Raw genomic sequence first — 15206 nt, forward strand, 5'->3', positions numbered from 1 at the left:
TGTCCCAGGAGACCGATGGTCTCCTGGGACACGGGAGACAGGTGCTGACCCAGGGCGACTACTCGCGGAGGGTTCCCTCAGCGCGTGCTTCCCGCGCCCTCAGAAATCCTCCCCCCCCCCACACTGACAGACGGTACCTATCATCCGCCGGACCACCGACCAGACTATTGTCAATAGGCGCCGGCGTCACTGACCAGATTGTTGTCGTCCTGGAAGGCGTAGTGCAGGTCGGTGATCCAGCGCCGGTCGCCGTACACCAGCACGTCTCGCTCCTCCTGGAAGCAGGCCGTCTCCACCCGCTTCAGCATCTCCCACTTGTTCAGAATTTTCATCGCAAACACCTGAAAAACACAGACAGACAGACGGTGGGTTAGAATTGTCCGGTGCGTGTGAAAAGGATAATTCAGGCGGATGTGTGCCATGTATGCACACGCTGGTCGACATCTCTACCACTACTCGTTACCAGGCACTGACCAATGACTAGGACCAGTATTTGCCACGTCCTCCAACACGCATGTTGTCCAGAATCGGAGAAAAGTGTCATCGATGAAAAAACTTTGCATTAATATTCAATGTGCAGTGCATACTGCAAACTAGCTCAAGCAAATGCATCACCAAACCAGGAATTCACAAGTTTGCCTCCATCCGTTCTGAACACGATTTCGTATTCAATCGTCTTTCATATCCTCCTTTTTCTCCTTTCTTTTCCTTTCGCTTACCTTTTCTGTGGAGCGCATTTTGACGACGCAGACCTCTCCGAAGGCCCCGCGTCCAATCACCTTCAGAATCTCGAAGGCATCTCGACACAGCCGCAGCGATTTGACCCTCTGGACGACGGGCCGCGCTGTGGACAGAGGGGGGAGGTCAGAGGTCAGCACGGGCTGCGAACAGAGGCGAGAGGTCAGCACGGGCTGTGGACAGAGGGGAGAGGTCAGCACGGCCTGTGGACAGAGGGGAGGGGAGAGGTCAGACCAGGCTGTGGACAGAGGGGGGAGGTCAGCACGGACTGTGTACAGATGGGAGAGGTCAGCACGGGCTGTGGATAGAGGGGAGAGGTCAGCACGGGCTGTGGACAGAGGGGAGAGGTCAGCACGCGCTGTGGACAGGGGAGAGGTCAGCACGGGCTGTGGACAGAGGGGGGAGGCAGAGGTCAGCACGGTCTGTGGACAGAGGCAGAGGTCAGCACGGGCTCCGCGCTAGGGAGGGGGGCGGGGATCGAACGCCCTGGAGATCAACCATATCCCGAGCCCACCATAAACAAACGCAGAGTACCTATGTGTGAAAATGTGCCATGCATTACATACATCACAGCGTCTAGCACGTTAGAGTGACGACTTTTATTACCGGTGTCTGTTATTCAAATCAACTTTCCAGTTCATATAAAATAAATATGAAACACGACGATGATTGAACTGGATGACATCAAAGCAGTTGGTAACTGAATGTAATCTTGCAACGTATATCCACAAATGGTTTAGGTGCCTACTGTGAGTCAGAAAGGAGCACCCCACGCCGCAGCCCCCCCCCCCATGCGCCACGGGAACAGGCGGCGGCCGCTGCGGCCCGCTGACCGACGGCCATTCAGCCGCGCACTGAGTGTGACGTCACACACAGCGGCGGCACCGGTGTGACGTCACCGGCTGGCCGGCCGCCAAGGACGGTGCGGCCGCCGTGCCGTGCAGATGAGAGACGGAGGCACGGCCGGCGCCGACAGCTCCTGAGCTGAGGTATATGGAGCGGTGCTCCGCCCGGCCGGAAGTCAGGGGCGCCGCCGGCCCAGCGTGCTGTTCTATATCCCCTGGATCGTACAGCTGTGCTGATACCGTGCTGACCGGCCCCTCAGTGGACTGCCGATCATAAACAGCGCAACGGCGGAATATAGCCCGCCGCCCCGCCAAACGCCGCACCGGCGGATGGATGTCGTGCTCCCGGGGAAACGTCGCCGCAGGGACACACACGCTACTGCACCGCACTGCATACCATTACAGTATACTGCACTACATGGATGAGGGGCCAGCCAGGTATCGACGCTCGACTACTGATCCGCCCTTACTTTCCTCAGGACCTGCCGCATCAGTTCCCACGGTACCTGGTCCGGACGACCAGGCAGCCCCCTCCAGACAACCGGCGCGGCGCGGTGGTGAGGACAGGTCCCCGTCGGACCATTCCCTCCCCAGAGTGACCGTTCGACTGGCCCTGTCCCATTGGGAGATTCCCGTGCCAGAGGAACGATCTCTGCCAGTGCGTTACACAGCGCAGTCCTCTTTGTCCCGTGTTCTTATCCTATCCTATCGTCCCATACCTCTGTAATGGCCTTCTCAGACCCCCCCCCCCTCCCCAGAAATAAACGATCTCACTCCCAACAAACCAGCAGAAAGCTCGCCTACACAGGTAGGCAGATGTGGCCTTGTTGTGCACACCTTATCGGTATCGTTTGTCACTCATCCATCAATTGGTTGAGAACGCCCGGATAGTTACTTTTAATCGGCCAGGGTGACACTTCTCCATACCTCACTTCCAGACAGACGGAGGGATATCGCTGATAAGATGGGGAAAACGAACAGCCAAGTGTTCGCTTTAAGGTCAAGTTCAAGATCAGGTCAAGATCGGTTACCGCATATTTTCATGTCAGCTGTAGCATGAGAAAAGCGCAAAGTATTATGAGTCATTACACTCCCATCATTCAACAGAGGGGCTAGGTCAGTGAAGCAAGTAAACATCAGGTGGCCAGTCAGGGTCAGATCAAATCAGGTCACTTCATTATTGGTTTCCGACGCTCAGCGGTATTTATCTGATTTAGGTTATTACAAATGTAAAAAAGCAAATCAAAATGGAATAATGGAAAGTAACAACCGAAATGGCTAGCTAGTGTGCCCCTTCCTTTTTTGGCCAGCCAGCAGCTGAGAGGGTAGGTGGGCTCCGGTAGCAGTAGGTGGGCTCCGGTAGCAGTGTGCTGAGAGGGTAGGTGGGCTCCGGTAGCGGCTGAGAGGGTAGGTAGGCTCCGGTAGCAGTAGGTGGGCTCCGGTAGCAGTGTGCTGAGAGGGTAGGTGGGCTCCGGTAGCAGTGTGCTGAGAGGGTAGGTGGGCCCCGGTAGCAGCTGAGAGGGTAGGTGGGCCCCGGTAGCAGTAGGTGGGCTCCGGTAGCGGCTGAGAGGGTAGGTGCAGACTCGGGCCGCCGCGCAGCGCACGAGCGGGCGGCGCGCGCGTACGGCGCCGCCGGCTATTTCGGTCGCACGCACGGCGGCGATAATACGGGCCCGCCCTGTCCCGCTGTCCAAACAAACAGCCCGCCGAGCCGCCGAGCAGCGTGGCCGCCGAACCGCTGAGCCGCCGAGCCGCCGAGCAGCGTGGCCGCCGCCGAGCAGCGCCGGTCGGCCAGCGACCCGCCGCGCGGAGCGGACGGATCAGCGCGCCGCCCACCGACGGCTCACTATTGATCCGGGGTGTGACCCATCCCGGTCCGGCCCGGTCCCGGAGGAGACACGGCCCGGCCCGGCCCGGCCCGGCCCGTCCTACCGTCCGTCACCCGGCACCAGGCGCCCGCAGAGTCTGACGGGTACCGCTAGTCCGGAGTCGCCGATTTTCCGTCCCGGTTGAGGAAGAGCGAACGAATCGGACCCGTCACATGAGCCAGTGCAAATACGCAAACACGGACATCTTCCGGCTAAAAAGTGGTCCGAACGAAAGCTAGGCCAACATCGCACCGAAAGTAAATTGGGTTTATGACAGCGCACTTTCTTCTCGTTATCAGTGGACGTGAAGGCTGTAACAATTGCAAAATGCCCAGATTTCGTTCATTTGGGTTTTAGAGATAAGAGGAAACTGTGGTCGGATTAAATTTAGATCATGGGTGGCAACCTTTCCAACCATTCATTCGAGTTGCAAAGATAACAATTCGTTTACCAGTTGGAATTATAGACCTATAGAGACAAACGACGGTGTTCATTTATCGCCTATCGCCTGTTGACTCTGAGCGTAGCTCAGTCACGTTTATGAATGTCACAAAGTCCAATGTTTCCTTTACATATTTATATTTTAATCTATCCGATTAAGCTGAAGCTGAGCCAGTGAATGTTCCCTGATGGCCACTATCGACCCTTACATCGACATGCCACCCGTTACCACAAACTAGGGGCGGGCCGGCAGATCTGAGCAATCAAATCTTTGTCACATTATTTCATTCCGTGGTGTGATTGCTGCTGTGGCGCCGACGGCCCGCCTCGCGGCCGGCGCGTCGCCGACGGCGCGCAAGGTCGGTGCGGCGGCCGGGCGTCCGAAATAGCTGCGGCGGAGAGGGCAGCGCGGCGGGCCAACGAGCGGGAACGACGGGCGCCGGCCGGCCGCCAGCTGACGGACGGCGGCGGCGGCAGCCCCCCACCGACCGCCGCCAGCCGGACAACCAAACGCCGAGTCCACGAAGGAAATAACACGCCGGAAATGAAATGTCGGATGCTTCATAAACAAATAAATTAAATATGGGAAACGTATTGAAAATTGAAAGTGGTCAGCCGATAACAATGTCGCCTTGAACCATCGGAACTCTATGGGATAGCCATAACACTTGAATGATACATCTACCCCACAAACAATAACCGCAAGCCTCTATCCTCCTCCAATTTGTTTCTTTTCTATGTCGCCCTTTTCCATTGCCTCTTTCTGTGCAAAATCTCATAGAAACGCCAGTTCTTCAGGAGAAAGGGATGTATACTGCACAGTTTAATAAAAAAAAAGGTAAAATCGAGTTAGTTCCTCAACTTTGTACTGTTCGCTGGTCCCGAAATGTATGTTCGCTGGTCCGTTCACTAGTCGAGACCCCCAAATCTCCGGTGTGCCGGTGGCGGGCGCAGCAGTGACCATCGACCAGCCGGCGCGGGGCGGACCGGCATTGATCTCCGCAGTCAGCGGCGCTGCGGACCGCCGGCCGCCCTCTCCACGTCTGCGGACCGCCGGGCTGCCCTCTCCACGGCTGCGGACCGCCGGTCTGCCCTTTCCACGGCTGCGGACCGCCGCGGCTGCCTTCTCCACGGCTGCGACTGCGGACCGCCGGCTGCCCTCTCCACGTCTGTGGACCGCCGGTCTGCCCTCTCCACGGCTGCGACTGCGGACCGCCCGGCTGCCCTCTCCACGGCTGCGGACCGCCGGCTGCCCTCTCCACGTCTGCCCGCTGCCCGTCAGAGGGACACCCTGCCGCCCATCACAGGCCAGAGGGACACCCTGCTGACCGCCCGGTCTGCCCTCTCCATGTCTGCAAGTGCGGACCGCCAGTCTGCCCTCTCAACGTCTGCCCGCTGCCCGTCTGTGAACACCCTGCCGACCTCTACCTCTCAGAGGGATACCATGCCCCGTCAGCGGGACGCCCTGTTGCCCGTCAGGGAGACACCCTGCCGCCCTCTCCCCGTCAGGGGAACACCCTTCCACCCTCTCCCCGTCAGAGGGACACCCTGCCGCCCTCTCCCTCTCAGAGGGCCGCCCTGCCGCCCTCTCAAAGGACCACCCTAACGCCCTCTCCCCGTCAGAGGGGCGCCCTGTCGCCTGTCTTTGGACGCCTTGCCGACCATCAGAGGGATACACTGCCGCCTTCCTCCCAGCAGTCGGTGAGGTCTATGTGGGATAACCGACAGACGAAACATTGGCTCGACAGGACTGCTTTGGACCAGCATGGATTACGTCCCCCATGAAATAGGCATCCAGTCTGAAACAGACTGAGGCATCCAGGCAGAGACAGCCTACCCCCGCCCACGGTGCCCCTGGCAGTCACCAACGGTGGACCGGGTACTCACCCAGGGTGCCCCCAGCAGTCACCCAGGGTGGAGCGGGCAGTCACCCACGGGGGACCGGCACTCACCCAGGGTGCCCCCAGCAGTCACTCAGGGTGGACCGGGCAGTCACCCAGGGTGGACCGGGCAGTCACCCAGAGTGCCCCCGGCAGTCACCCAGGGTGGAACGGGCAGTCACCCAGGGTGGAGCGGCACTCACCCAGGGTGGGCGGGCGCGAGTCGAATTACGAACCGCCCCAGCGATCCCGGGATGTGTCAGAAACAACTGTCAATAATTTTAGTTCCTACAAAAAAGTATGAAGGACAAACGCCTTCCACAGCGGACAAGGCCGAGTGCAAAACAAGAGACAAAAGCAAGCCTTTTTCGCTCGAAAGGAGGCACCAAAGCGATCTAGGATGGCACCCTCGTGAGTCCATCCCTTCACTCTTGTTCTCTCCTGCCCAAACAATGACATCAGCGGCCACTCCACACTTCAGACCGGGATGACCTGGCGGTTTCCGCTTCAGAAGCTTGCACAGGACTGCTCACTCGCCGACAGCAGTCGGCTGTCAAAACAAAGGCCACGGCCGACTTGCTGTTTCAACTCCGCACAAGACAGGACAGACGCGCTGACAGCGACAGCCACTGCACCTGAACAATAAACTGCTATAGCTCGCCGGGGCTACTTTCAAAATGCACTTATTCCTTCAAATCTACATCGACTGGAACAAGACAGACATGCGTATACATAAATGGCTGATCGAAAACACCCAGTCGCCCGTTTTGTCTGGACTTTGGGCCGGTGGGAGTATTGCGAGCACCCTGACAGGCAGCTGCAAGGCAACGGGCGACAAAGCCGACAGCGTGCGGTGAGTCAGGACGGACGTTACCAACTGAACAGCAGCGAGGGTGGAGGGGAAGCCGGCGGAGCTAGTACACCAATGTTCGCGATACTTCCTACAGTAACGCAATCCCGGCTGGTGGCAGCTGGCGAGAGCCGAGAACGAGGCACATCGCCGGCCCAGGCCAGGCACTCCGGCGCTCGACTGTATGTATGTAGCTATGAGACAAAAAGGACGTCAAGCCCCGCAGAGAGCAGCCGCGGACACTTGGTTGTCCGCCGACACAGCTCACGCAGCCCTGGGTGATTTAATTGCAGCCAGCTGGTGGGAGCTCCCTCGCGCACGTGTCACGCGGTGTGAGCCTGGGTTTTTAATTCGCCGGGACTGCACCGGCCGTCGCCGGACGCCGGCCCATGGAGCTGTCACACGGAACCGGCGGGGCCGGGCTCCAAGCCTTTGCCGCGCCGGTCCAACCGGGCTGCCAAGACGTGTCAGTGGGTCAGGCCGGACGTGGCACCCTGTGAAGGGCTGGCACCACTCCCACCGGCCGACCTTGCGGTCTGCCACGGGCCGACCTGAGGGCGGCGGCAGCCGGGCCGGGCCGGGCCGGGCGGCCACAGCGGAGCCCGGGAGGCCGGCGAGGGCCGCAGCTCCCCGGTGCGCCGGTCTCAGCTCTCTGTAAGGGCCACAGCTCGCCGCCGGTTCCCTGCTCCCGGGAGGTCGGAAGGGTCTCAGCTCCCGGGAGGCCGCCGGTTCCAAGCTCCCGGGAGGTCGGAGTAGCGGCCCGTGGGAGCTCAGGAGCAGCTGATGACACGCGGGCGGTAACGACCGACGCCCGCATGACACGGCTTCTGTATATCGCTACCGGGACTCCAACACAAAACTGCCGGACCGGCGACAGTGGACTCCAACACAAGACTGCCGGACCGGCGACAGTGGACTCCGACACAATACTGCCGGACCGGGGGCAGTGGACTCCGACACAGTCTGCCGGACCGGCGACAGTGGACTCCGACACAAGTCTGCCGGACCGGCGACAGTGGACTCCGACACAAGACTGCCGGACCGGCGACAGCGTCTACCGGGGGTCTGTATTGGCTCTATCGGGTCCATCAGCGAGGTCCTCAGGGAATCTGAGCGATTCCCACGAGCACACCGATTGGGCCCACAGGCCAGCGGTGTTCGTGTGACTGCCATAGAACGTTCACCCGATCAGCCCCTGGGTGGCCTGGTGCGCCCCCCAGGGTCAGTTAAGCGAGCCCCAAGCAAAAAACCACGGATCAAGTGTGCCACCGGCAAACGCTCCAGAAGGGGTGGAGGAGAACGCCATCAATCTGGAATGGTCGCCAGCGAGCAGTGAGGTGGCTACATAACTGTGCCCTCTGTTCCATCCCCCGTTCAGGAAGGATTTAGAACAATAACTGAAATGCCACCAAGTCGCCGGTCGGACAGCACATGCCTGCTAAGAACTCTACTATACACAGTTATCTACGATAACTACATTCTACATTCCACGCGGACAGTAAGAAGTGAACAAAACGGATCAAAGGCCGCCCCAATCACGGAGACCATCCTATTCGACATCGATGTCCAGCAGCTAGCGCCAAACTCCAAACTTTTGGTGTTGTTCAACCTCTCGTCATGTCAGTAAGCGTCACTCGGGGTTAGCCAGTTAGCCAGGTTGCACTTGTTTGCACTTCACTTTCATCGCCACTCTATTGGGCAACGGGCTGGTATGCGCATTCTGGAAGCATGATGAAACCGCATCTGCCTGCACCGATTTTCAGGCGGCGGCGCGGCCGGGCGGTGCGGTGCGGGCCGCCGCTGGCCGTCTCCGCGCCGCCGCGCTGCTCAGTGTGCCGCCGCCGGCCGGCCCGGTAACACGGCGGTACCACGGCCGCCACCGCCGCGACTGCAGCCGGCCGCGGCGTCTGCAGCGCCGCCACGCACCGCCCATGACTCACAGAGCCGGCCGGCCGGCGGGGAAGCGGAACCGGCCGGTCCGAGTGACGGGCGGGCGCCCGCCGCCGGCCGACGCTCCCTCTGCCTGGCCGCGGCCTCCCCGGCTCTGCCTCCGGTGTGGTCGGCCGGCGCGGCGGACTGCGGCGGCGGCCGGCCGGCCGGGGCCGCCGCGGCCGGAAGCCTCCCCTTGATGACCCGTCCGGTGTCGGCCGGATATAGCGCGGCCCGCGGCACCGCACGGCGGCGAGACGGGTCACGCAGAGCCGTATCACGGCAGCGCCGCCTTCCTGACGGCCACCCGTCACCGGCCCGTCAGCGGTACTCAGACGTCCGTCAGCGGTACACAGCGTCAGTTAAAGGCCAAAGACACGACTGCACTCCCATCGTCAGTCAGCAGTCCTAGACTGATCCTAACTGCGAGATCGGTTGTCCTGGTGGAGTAGCCTGGTTGATCCACAAGTCTGGGACCCGCTACGAAAGATAAAATTGACTGCATGAGGAACTACGGGTCGCTCATGACTCCTCGCATCATTTCCTCTCTCCGTTCCTCTCGCGCTAGCCCGAGCCGGTGTGTCGTGTGTGCCCTCTCAGCCTGGCGAGGCGAACAACCTCCTCAGACGCCAAAGAAGCGATCTGAGATTGGTCCGAGGCCATTTCAGGTTGGTGGACCAGTGAGCACACAAGCGTCCAGTGGCCTTTGTGTGGCCCTCTCAAGTCAAACGGGCCCCCTCCCATCAACGTCCGGCCCCTCAGACCGTTCCGTTGAAGAAAAGCCGTCTGACTCCTGAACCCCTCAGACAGATGCCGGGGTCCACTCAGACTGGCGGGGGAACTCAGACAGGTAGAGGATCCCTTGGACCCTGGAATCTGCTTCATACCCCGTTTCCAGATATTGTAGAGCCCTGGAAGGCGGAACCTGTCAGATGGACCTCACAGACCTTGAAAGCGATCTCCAGCCCTGATTTATATGGCACCAGCTTGCAAAAAGGACGCATAACTTGACAGCTGAACACCGGGCTACGTGAATGTATAGAGGGCAGACCCGTGCCCCATAGCAACTATCGCCTCAGACTGCAATGAATGCACACATCGCCTTATAGCCCTGAGTCCGAGCGGATGTCACCAGTCACTAGCGGACATGGCTGACGGCCAGCGGCAGCGGTCGAAACTGTTCACATCTGTGTAGGCACTGCCTCTGTGTTGGATGCAATGAAATGATGGAACCATATGAGAACCACATTTGATCACCCCAGGATATTGTCAACGTTACATCGAGAACCCAATCACATGTTCAAGGGCATTTGGCGTCCGTTGACCTCATAAAACGCAAGGCTAGTTGCGTACTGGGGCATCCATACAACTTAAAACCAGTTTCCGCGTTTCCTAGGTGACAAAATATGTTAAACTTTCTATCGTACTTTGTTGGGATGGGGGCTGGGACCCATCTCCCATCTCTCCGCGCAGGTATTCCGCAGTTGTGCTCTCATCTGCATCAATTCTACAAAGCTCGTAACAATGTCAATAAATTTAGTCCCGACCAGTCAAGGGAAGCAGCGCTAAAGAGTGAGGTCATGAGTCATCACCTCACCTGACCTTGACCTGTTTGTAAGCTACCTAGGCAAAAGGAATGGGCTCTTGGGATTCCCTTCCTGAAAACTTTCTATTGCCGTTTTGTCCTCCATCATTCTACGGCCACCCGTCCAGAAGTAAGGCGGGGGACAGAACCCGTCTCTCAGCTGAGCGGCGCTGGGACGACAGCGCGGTCAGCCAAATACTACAGCGGGGCACAGCGTTCACGTGCGCGCCGTAATTCAACTTGTCAAATCACACTAAATACGCAAAAACCACATCACTAATGCACAATCGAAAACTGTGCAGGGCGAGAGCCCCCTGTCGCAGCCAAATTAGCCAGCACAACAGATTTCATGGCGATAGCCGACTCGGATGTGAGTTGTGACCAGTCGAGGGCGATCCGGCCGGCCGGCCGATAGGCGTCCCGCCCCACTGGCACACGGGCCGGGTGAGCGTTGCGTCAGGCGGGCCGCAGTATCGGTGCCGATACGGGGTGAGGGCCCGCCGGCTGGCCGACGGCCACCGGTGCAGAGCCCGGCGTCGGGTCGGATGGGGTCAGCCCAGCGGGCCCGCCAGCAGCGCGGCACGCCGTCCGAGCAGAGCGCTTCAGCCGGCACCGCTTACACGACAAATTTACTACCAGTAAAACGCCTTTTGGGCGAAGAACGAGCGAGCGAGATAGTGAGCCCTGCACGTGCAGAAGGGCGAGAGGGTACTTCCAACGGGCTTGTGCAAAGCACCCTTCTAACCGGTCGCTAGCGGTGTGCCAAATTTGAACGCAATCGGCCCAGCCGTTCCTGAGATCTGGAAGCGGCATTCTGCACGTGCGCACGTGCAAACGGGGTCCAAAATGACTTTTGCACGGCACCCTACTAACCGGTCCCCAACTGTGTACCAAATTTGAGCGCAATCGGCCCAGCCGTTCTCGAGATCTGGAAACGCCCCCTGCACGTGCGCACGTGCAGTAGCACCCTAACCGCAACACATGGGAATGCATTGCCTGGTGGGTGCCTACCTGTATGCCAAGTTTCAGCGAAATCACCCCAGTAGTTACCGAGTTATTGAAATGGGAACAAATTTGGCACCTCTTATTGTTGTATTTTGCACGTGCAGTGGGGGTCACTCACATAGATCAAGAGTATCTGACCTTTGATAGAAGGGATGGAGCTACCCTATAAAAATGACCGCAAGACAATCGCTAAAGCCGCTGCTGAGATATGGGCCTCTCAAAATCATTACTTTTGCAAAACTGCTTGAACACCCTTGACTTTTCACGTGGCACGTGCCACGACGGTCACTGAGATGTATCAAAAGTAGTCAATTACGGGGTAGAAGGGATGGGGCTACCCAGCAAAAAAGACCGCAGGCCAATCGGTCCAGCGGTTGCTGAGATATAAGCCTCTCAAAAGCGTTACAGGCCGGGCCGGGCCGGGCCGGGCCGGGCCGGGCCGCTCATACTGAGATTTTTCCGTTATATTGAAAAGACTTCGCTTCGCTCGCTGCGCTCGCTCGCTCGTAACAAAATGCGACCAACTCGAACGTGACACTAGACAGAAGCATCAGCGCCGAGTGGAAACTGTTTGGCGATAATCATTAAAAATGTGAATAAATTTCAGCCAACCAGAACAGGACAAGTTATAGATTGACGCCAGTGCCGATATAGAGGATTTTCGTGTCGCTGAGTTCCGTGTCCGCTCAACGGCCGCGAAGTTTGTGTCCAATGCCACTAACTCGTCACTAACAGAGGTGCTTCTCACAACATCAGCCCACATGAAGCGGATACACCAAACAAACATGGAGTTTTAGCATTCAACATGATCGCCATTCAATCATTATATCAAGGATGGTTGTTTGAAAAGGTATTTCAACGTCAAACTACTTCGTCATCCGCACAACGCCACAAATCGATCCACAGCGTTAAAAGATGTCCAAATTGTCCTCGTCTCGCCGGTTTGCGTGCACGCACGATTTACAGCACGCCCGAGAAGCAATAATTTCAGTTTGACACGCGGCGAAATGTGAACCGTTCAAAGCAGCGTCCAATACCGTCCCCAGCTGAGAACAGTCGCCCATAGTGCAGATCGCTGCTTCGCCCTCTGCCGAACACTTGCACACAATAAGCGTCTGGCCAATAGTGCGGCCGAATTGGATTCAGGTGTTTATGTACCTGAACTGGGTCTAAAAAGCATGGTTCAAAAACCGTGTGCCGTAAACATGTGCGCTAGGTAAGGAAGAACGGAACGGACAAACGTCGTATCAGACAGCGATGAGCGAGCTCGCACGTTGGCCCCTCACCATTTATGTGGCGGTCAGTCAACTTACAGATTTACCTTACGTGGAGGAACAAAACTGGCGGAATATAACTACTTCTCCAGCCCAGTCTGCATTTAAAACGCGAGTGGCCCACCCAAGACCTCGTACACAGGCCCGTGAAAGCGGAGCAGGCTGCCGAAGTTCTCGTCCACTTGTTTGGGTCCCAGTCGCACTCACCGAACTCGATGAAGTCGGAGACGGTCTTTTCTCGGCGGAGACTCGAGTTGGAGCACTCGTCGAACAGGACGACGAGCACGTCGAGCAGCGTCTCGGCGCTGAACATGAGGCCGTCCGAGCGGCCGGCGCCGGCCAGCACCAGCTGTTCCAGCTGCCGCAGCCGCGCCTCGGGGCCGGCGCCGGCCTCCTGCAGCGGCGGCGCGCTCATGGCGGCCGGCCCGCCGCCGACCCGCGACCGCTAGCGGCGCCCACAGCACGCGGTCACCCACCCGCCCACCTGGAGGACAGAGAGACGCCGTCAGCTGACAGGGACAGGGAGGCACTGTCAGCAGACACCCACCCGCCCACCTGGAGGACAGAGACACGCCGTCAGCAGACAGGGACAGGGAGACGCCGTCAGCAGACCGCTGCAGGGACACACTGTCAGCAGACAGCTGCAGGGAGACGCCGTCAGCAGACAGCCGCAGGGAGACACTGGCAGCAGATAGCCGCAGGGAGACGCCGTCAGCAGACAGCTGCAGCGAGACACTGTCAGGTGGCAGACACAGGGACACACCATCAGCTGACAGTCACAGGGACACACTGTCAGCTGACAGTCACAGGGACACTGTCAGGTGACAGCTGACAGGGACAATGTCAGCTGACAGTCACATGGACACTGTCAGCAGACAGCTGCAGGGACACTGTCAGCTGACAGTCACAGGGACACTGTCAGGTGACAGCTGACAGGGACACTGTCAGCTGACAGTCACAGGGACACACTGTCAGCTGACAGTCACAGGGACACACTGCCAGGTGACAGGGACAGGGAGTCAGGGAGACACTGTCAGCTGACAGCTGACAGGGACACTGTCAGCTGACACACAGGGACACACCATCAGCTGACAGTCACAGGGACACACTGTCAGCTGACAGTCACAGGGACACTGTCAGTTGACAGTCACAGGGACACTGTCAGCTGACACACAGGGACACACTGTCAGCTGACAGTCACAGGGACACTGATAGCTAGTGGCCACAGGGACACAGTGTCAGCTGGCAGTCAATGACATACCACTAGCTGACAGTGACTGGGTGCTATGAAGTAAACTCTATGAAGTAGGTAGAAAAAAAAAATAATCAAGGAGCTCAGCACATGACTACTGAATTCTAACATACCTATCTGATGCCTTCAGTTTTTTAATTGGATATTGGCTGGGAGCTTGAAGAGCCATTCTAAAAGCTCTTTAAAATGTGGACAAGGTACAAGGCAACTCAACAGATGTATGATCTTTTTGCTAAGGGCAATATGACACTGTGCAAGGTGTCATATGTGCTTAATAATTTTTGGTCAGGATTGAGCATAGAGGAATGTAACAGCCTAATGTTAAATGTGTACCTACTGGAAAGATGTAGCATGGGTCTGGCAAGCTGGCAGGAAGCAGGGTACATGTGGAATCTAGGAACTAGCTCACCTAAAATAAACTGAATATAATAAGTGCATTGAATATTAATTTAAAAGGGCAGGGATTATGGTAGAAAGGTCATGAACTATTGAACATGAGCATGAACTCATGAATTTCTGTTGGCCAATTTCATCAAGTTGGCGATCATTATAAGCTTGATCCTGATAAAATGGAGGCTTGACATGCTTACTTAAAAAACAAAACAGGATGAAATATAAACATTGATGCATATATTGTTATTAAGGCAGGTTAAGTGTGTTCTACATTCAACAGAGTCTTTATAAGCAACTGACCATTAAATTCAAGTATCTACCTACCTAGGCTACTCTGCTCCTCGGAACCAAATATTTTAGTAAGCTAACCATTGACATAGTTTACAAATAAATGCATAAATATTTAGACAATTTTAATAAGATAAAAAAGGAAAGCATATTTGTTTCCATTTTAAACATAAAACATGATTGAGCAATTCCAAAAATAGTGAAATGGCTAGCCAGTTCAGGTTGCGGTTTTAGTTACTAACTTGTGGTTGAATGTCTACAAACATAGGTCAAAGATTCATACTAATAGTGCAAAGCTCTTTCAGAATTCGCCCAACCATAACTCAGGACTGAATTTGCCCTGCAACCTCAACCAGTCTCAAGAGTACCTACCAGCAAACCTAAGCAAAATAATTGATCAATGAGGATGCGCCATGCAATTCTTTATATTATTTTGATGGTATGACTATAACAAAACACGCTATCCACATATTTTAATCGTATACAACGATAAGCAATTCTAAACTGCATTTTTTCGTCTACTGCTGCACATCGCATGTGAAGATGGCTGCCACACCTCGTTTTTATGGCTTCATAACAAGGCAACAAAAGGAGAGAATCAGCAAACATTTCGCATGAAAACATTCGTTGGAGTACTTACCATCCCACGGTATTAATATGTGCACTGTCCGACTACCCAATATCCAGGAAATTGCACTTGCAAAACCCCCACCACGAAGGCACTCGCACACCCCATCCGAACGCGAATCTGTTCGCCTCGGGCGAAATTCGTGTCGACGAAGGGCAGGAGGCAGGAGGAAAACCGGATAGGTGCTGACATCTGTAGACTGTTTCCGTAACTAATAGTTCCTCAGATCC

The 15206-nt window shown here is 56.7% G+C and overlaps 1 protein-coding gene across 2 annotated transcripts in view; it reads right to left on the reverse strand.

Moving 5' to 3' along the window:
• Window positions 1–15097, reverse strand: part of LOC122363301 (serine/threonine-protein kinase MRCK alpha-like) — a 41177-nt gene extending 26080 nt beyond the window's left edge. The window contains exons 1-4 of one of the 2 annotated variants that reach the window (XM_043332402.1): window positions 14989–15097; window positions 12623–12899; window positions 720–844; window positions 195–341 (exon numbers count right to left, since the gene is read on the reverse strand). In XM_043332402.1, coding sequence (XP_043188337.1) covers window positions 195–341; window positions 720–844; window positions 12623–12830 — 480 coding nt within the window. In that variant the 5' untranslated portion in view covers window positions 12831–12899; window positions 14989–15097. The remainder of the gene's footprint in view (window positions 1–194; window positions 342–719; window positions 845–12622; window positions 12900–14988) is intronic. The other variant, XM_043332403.1, reaches the window with a different exon arrangement.
• Window positions 15098–15206: the final 109 nt, after the last annotated feature.

The sequence above is a fragment of the Amphibalanus amphitrite genome, unplaced genomic scaffold, assembly GCF_019059575.1.
Source record: "Amphibalanus amphitrite isolate SeventyFive unplaced genomic scaffold, NRLGWU_Aamphi_draft 000614F_arrow, whole genome shotgun sequence".
NCBI lineage: Eukaryota > Metazoa > Arthropoda > Thecostraca > Balanomorpha > Balanidae > Amphibalanus > Amphibalanus amphitrite.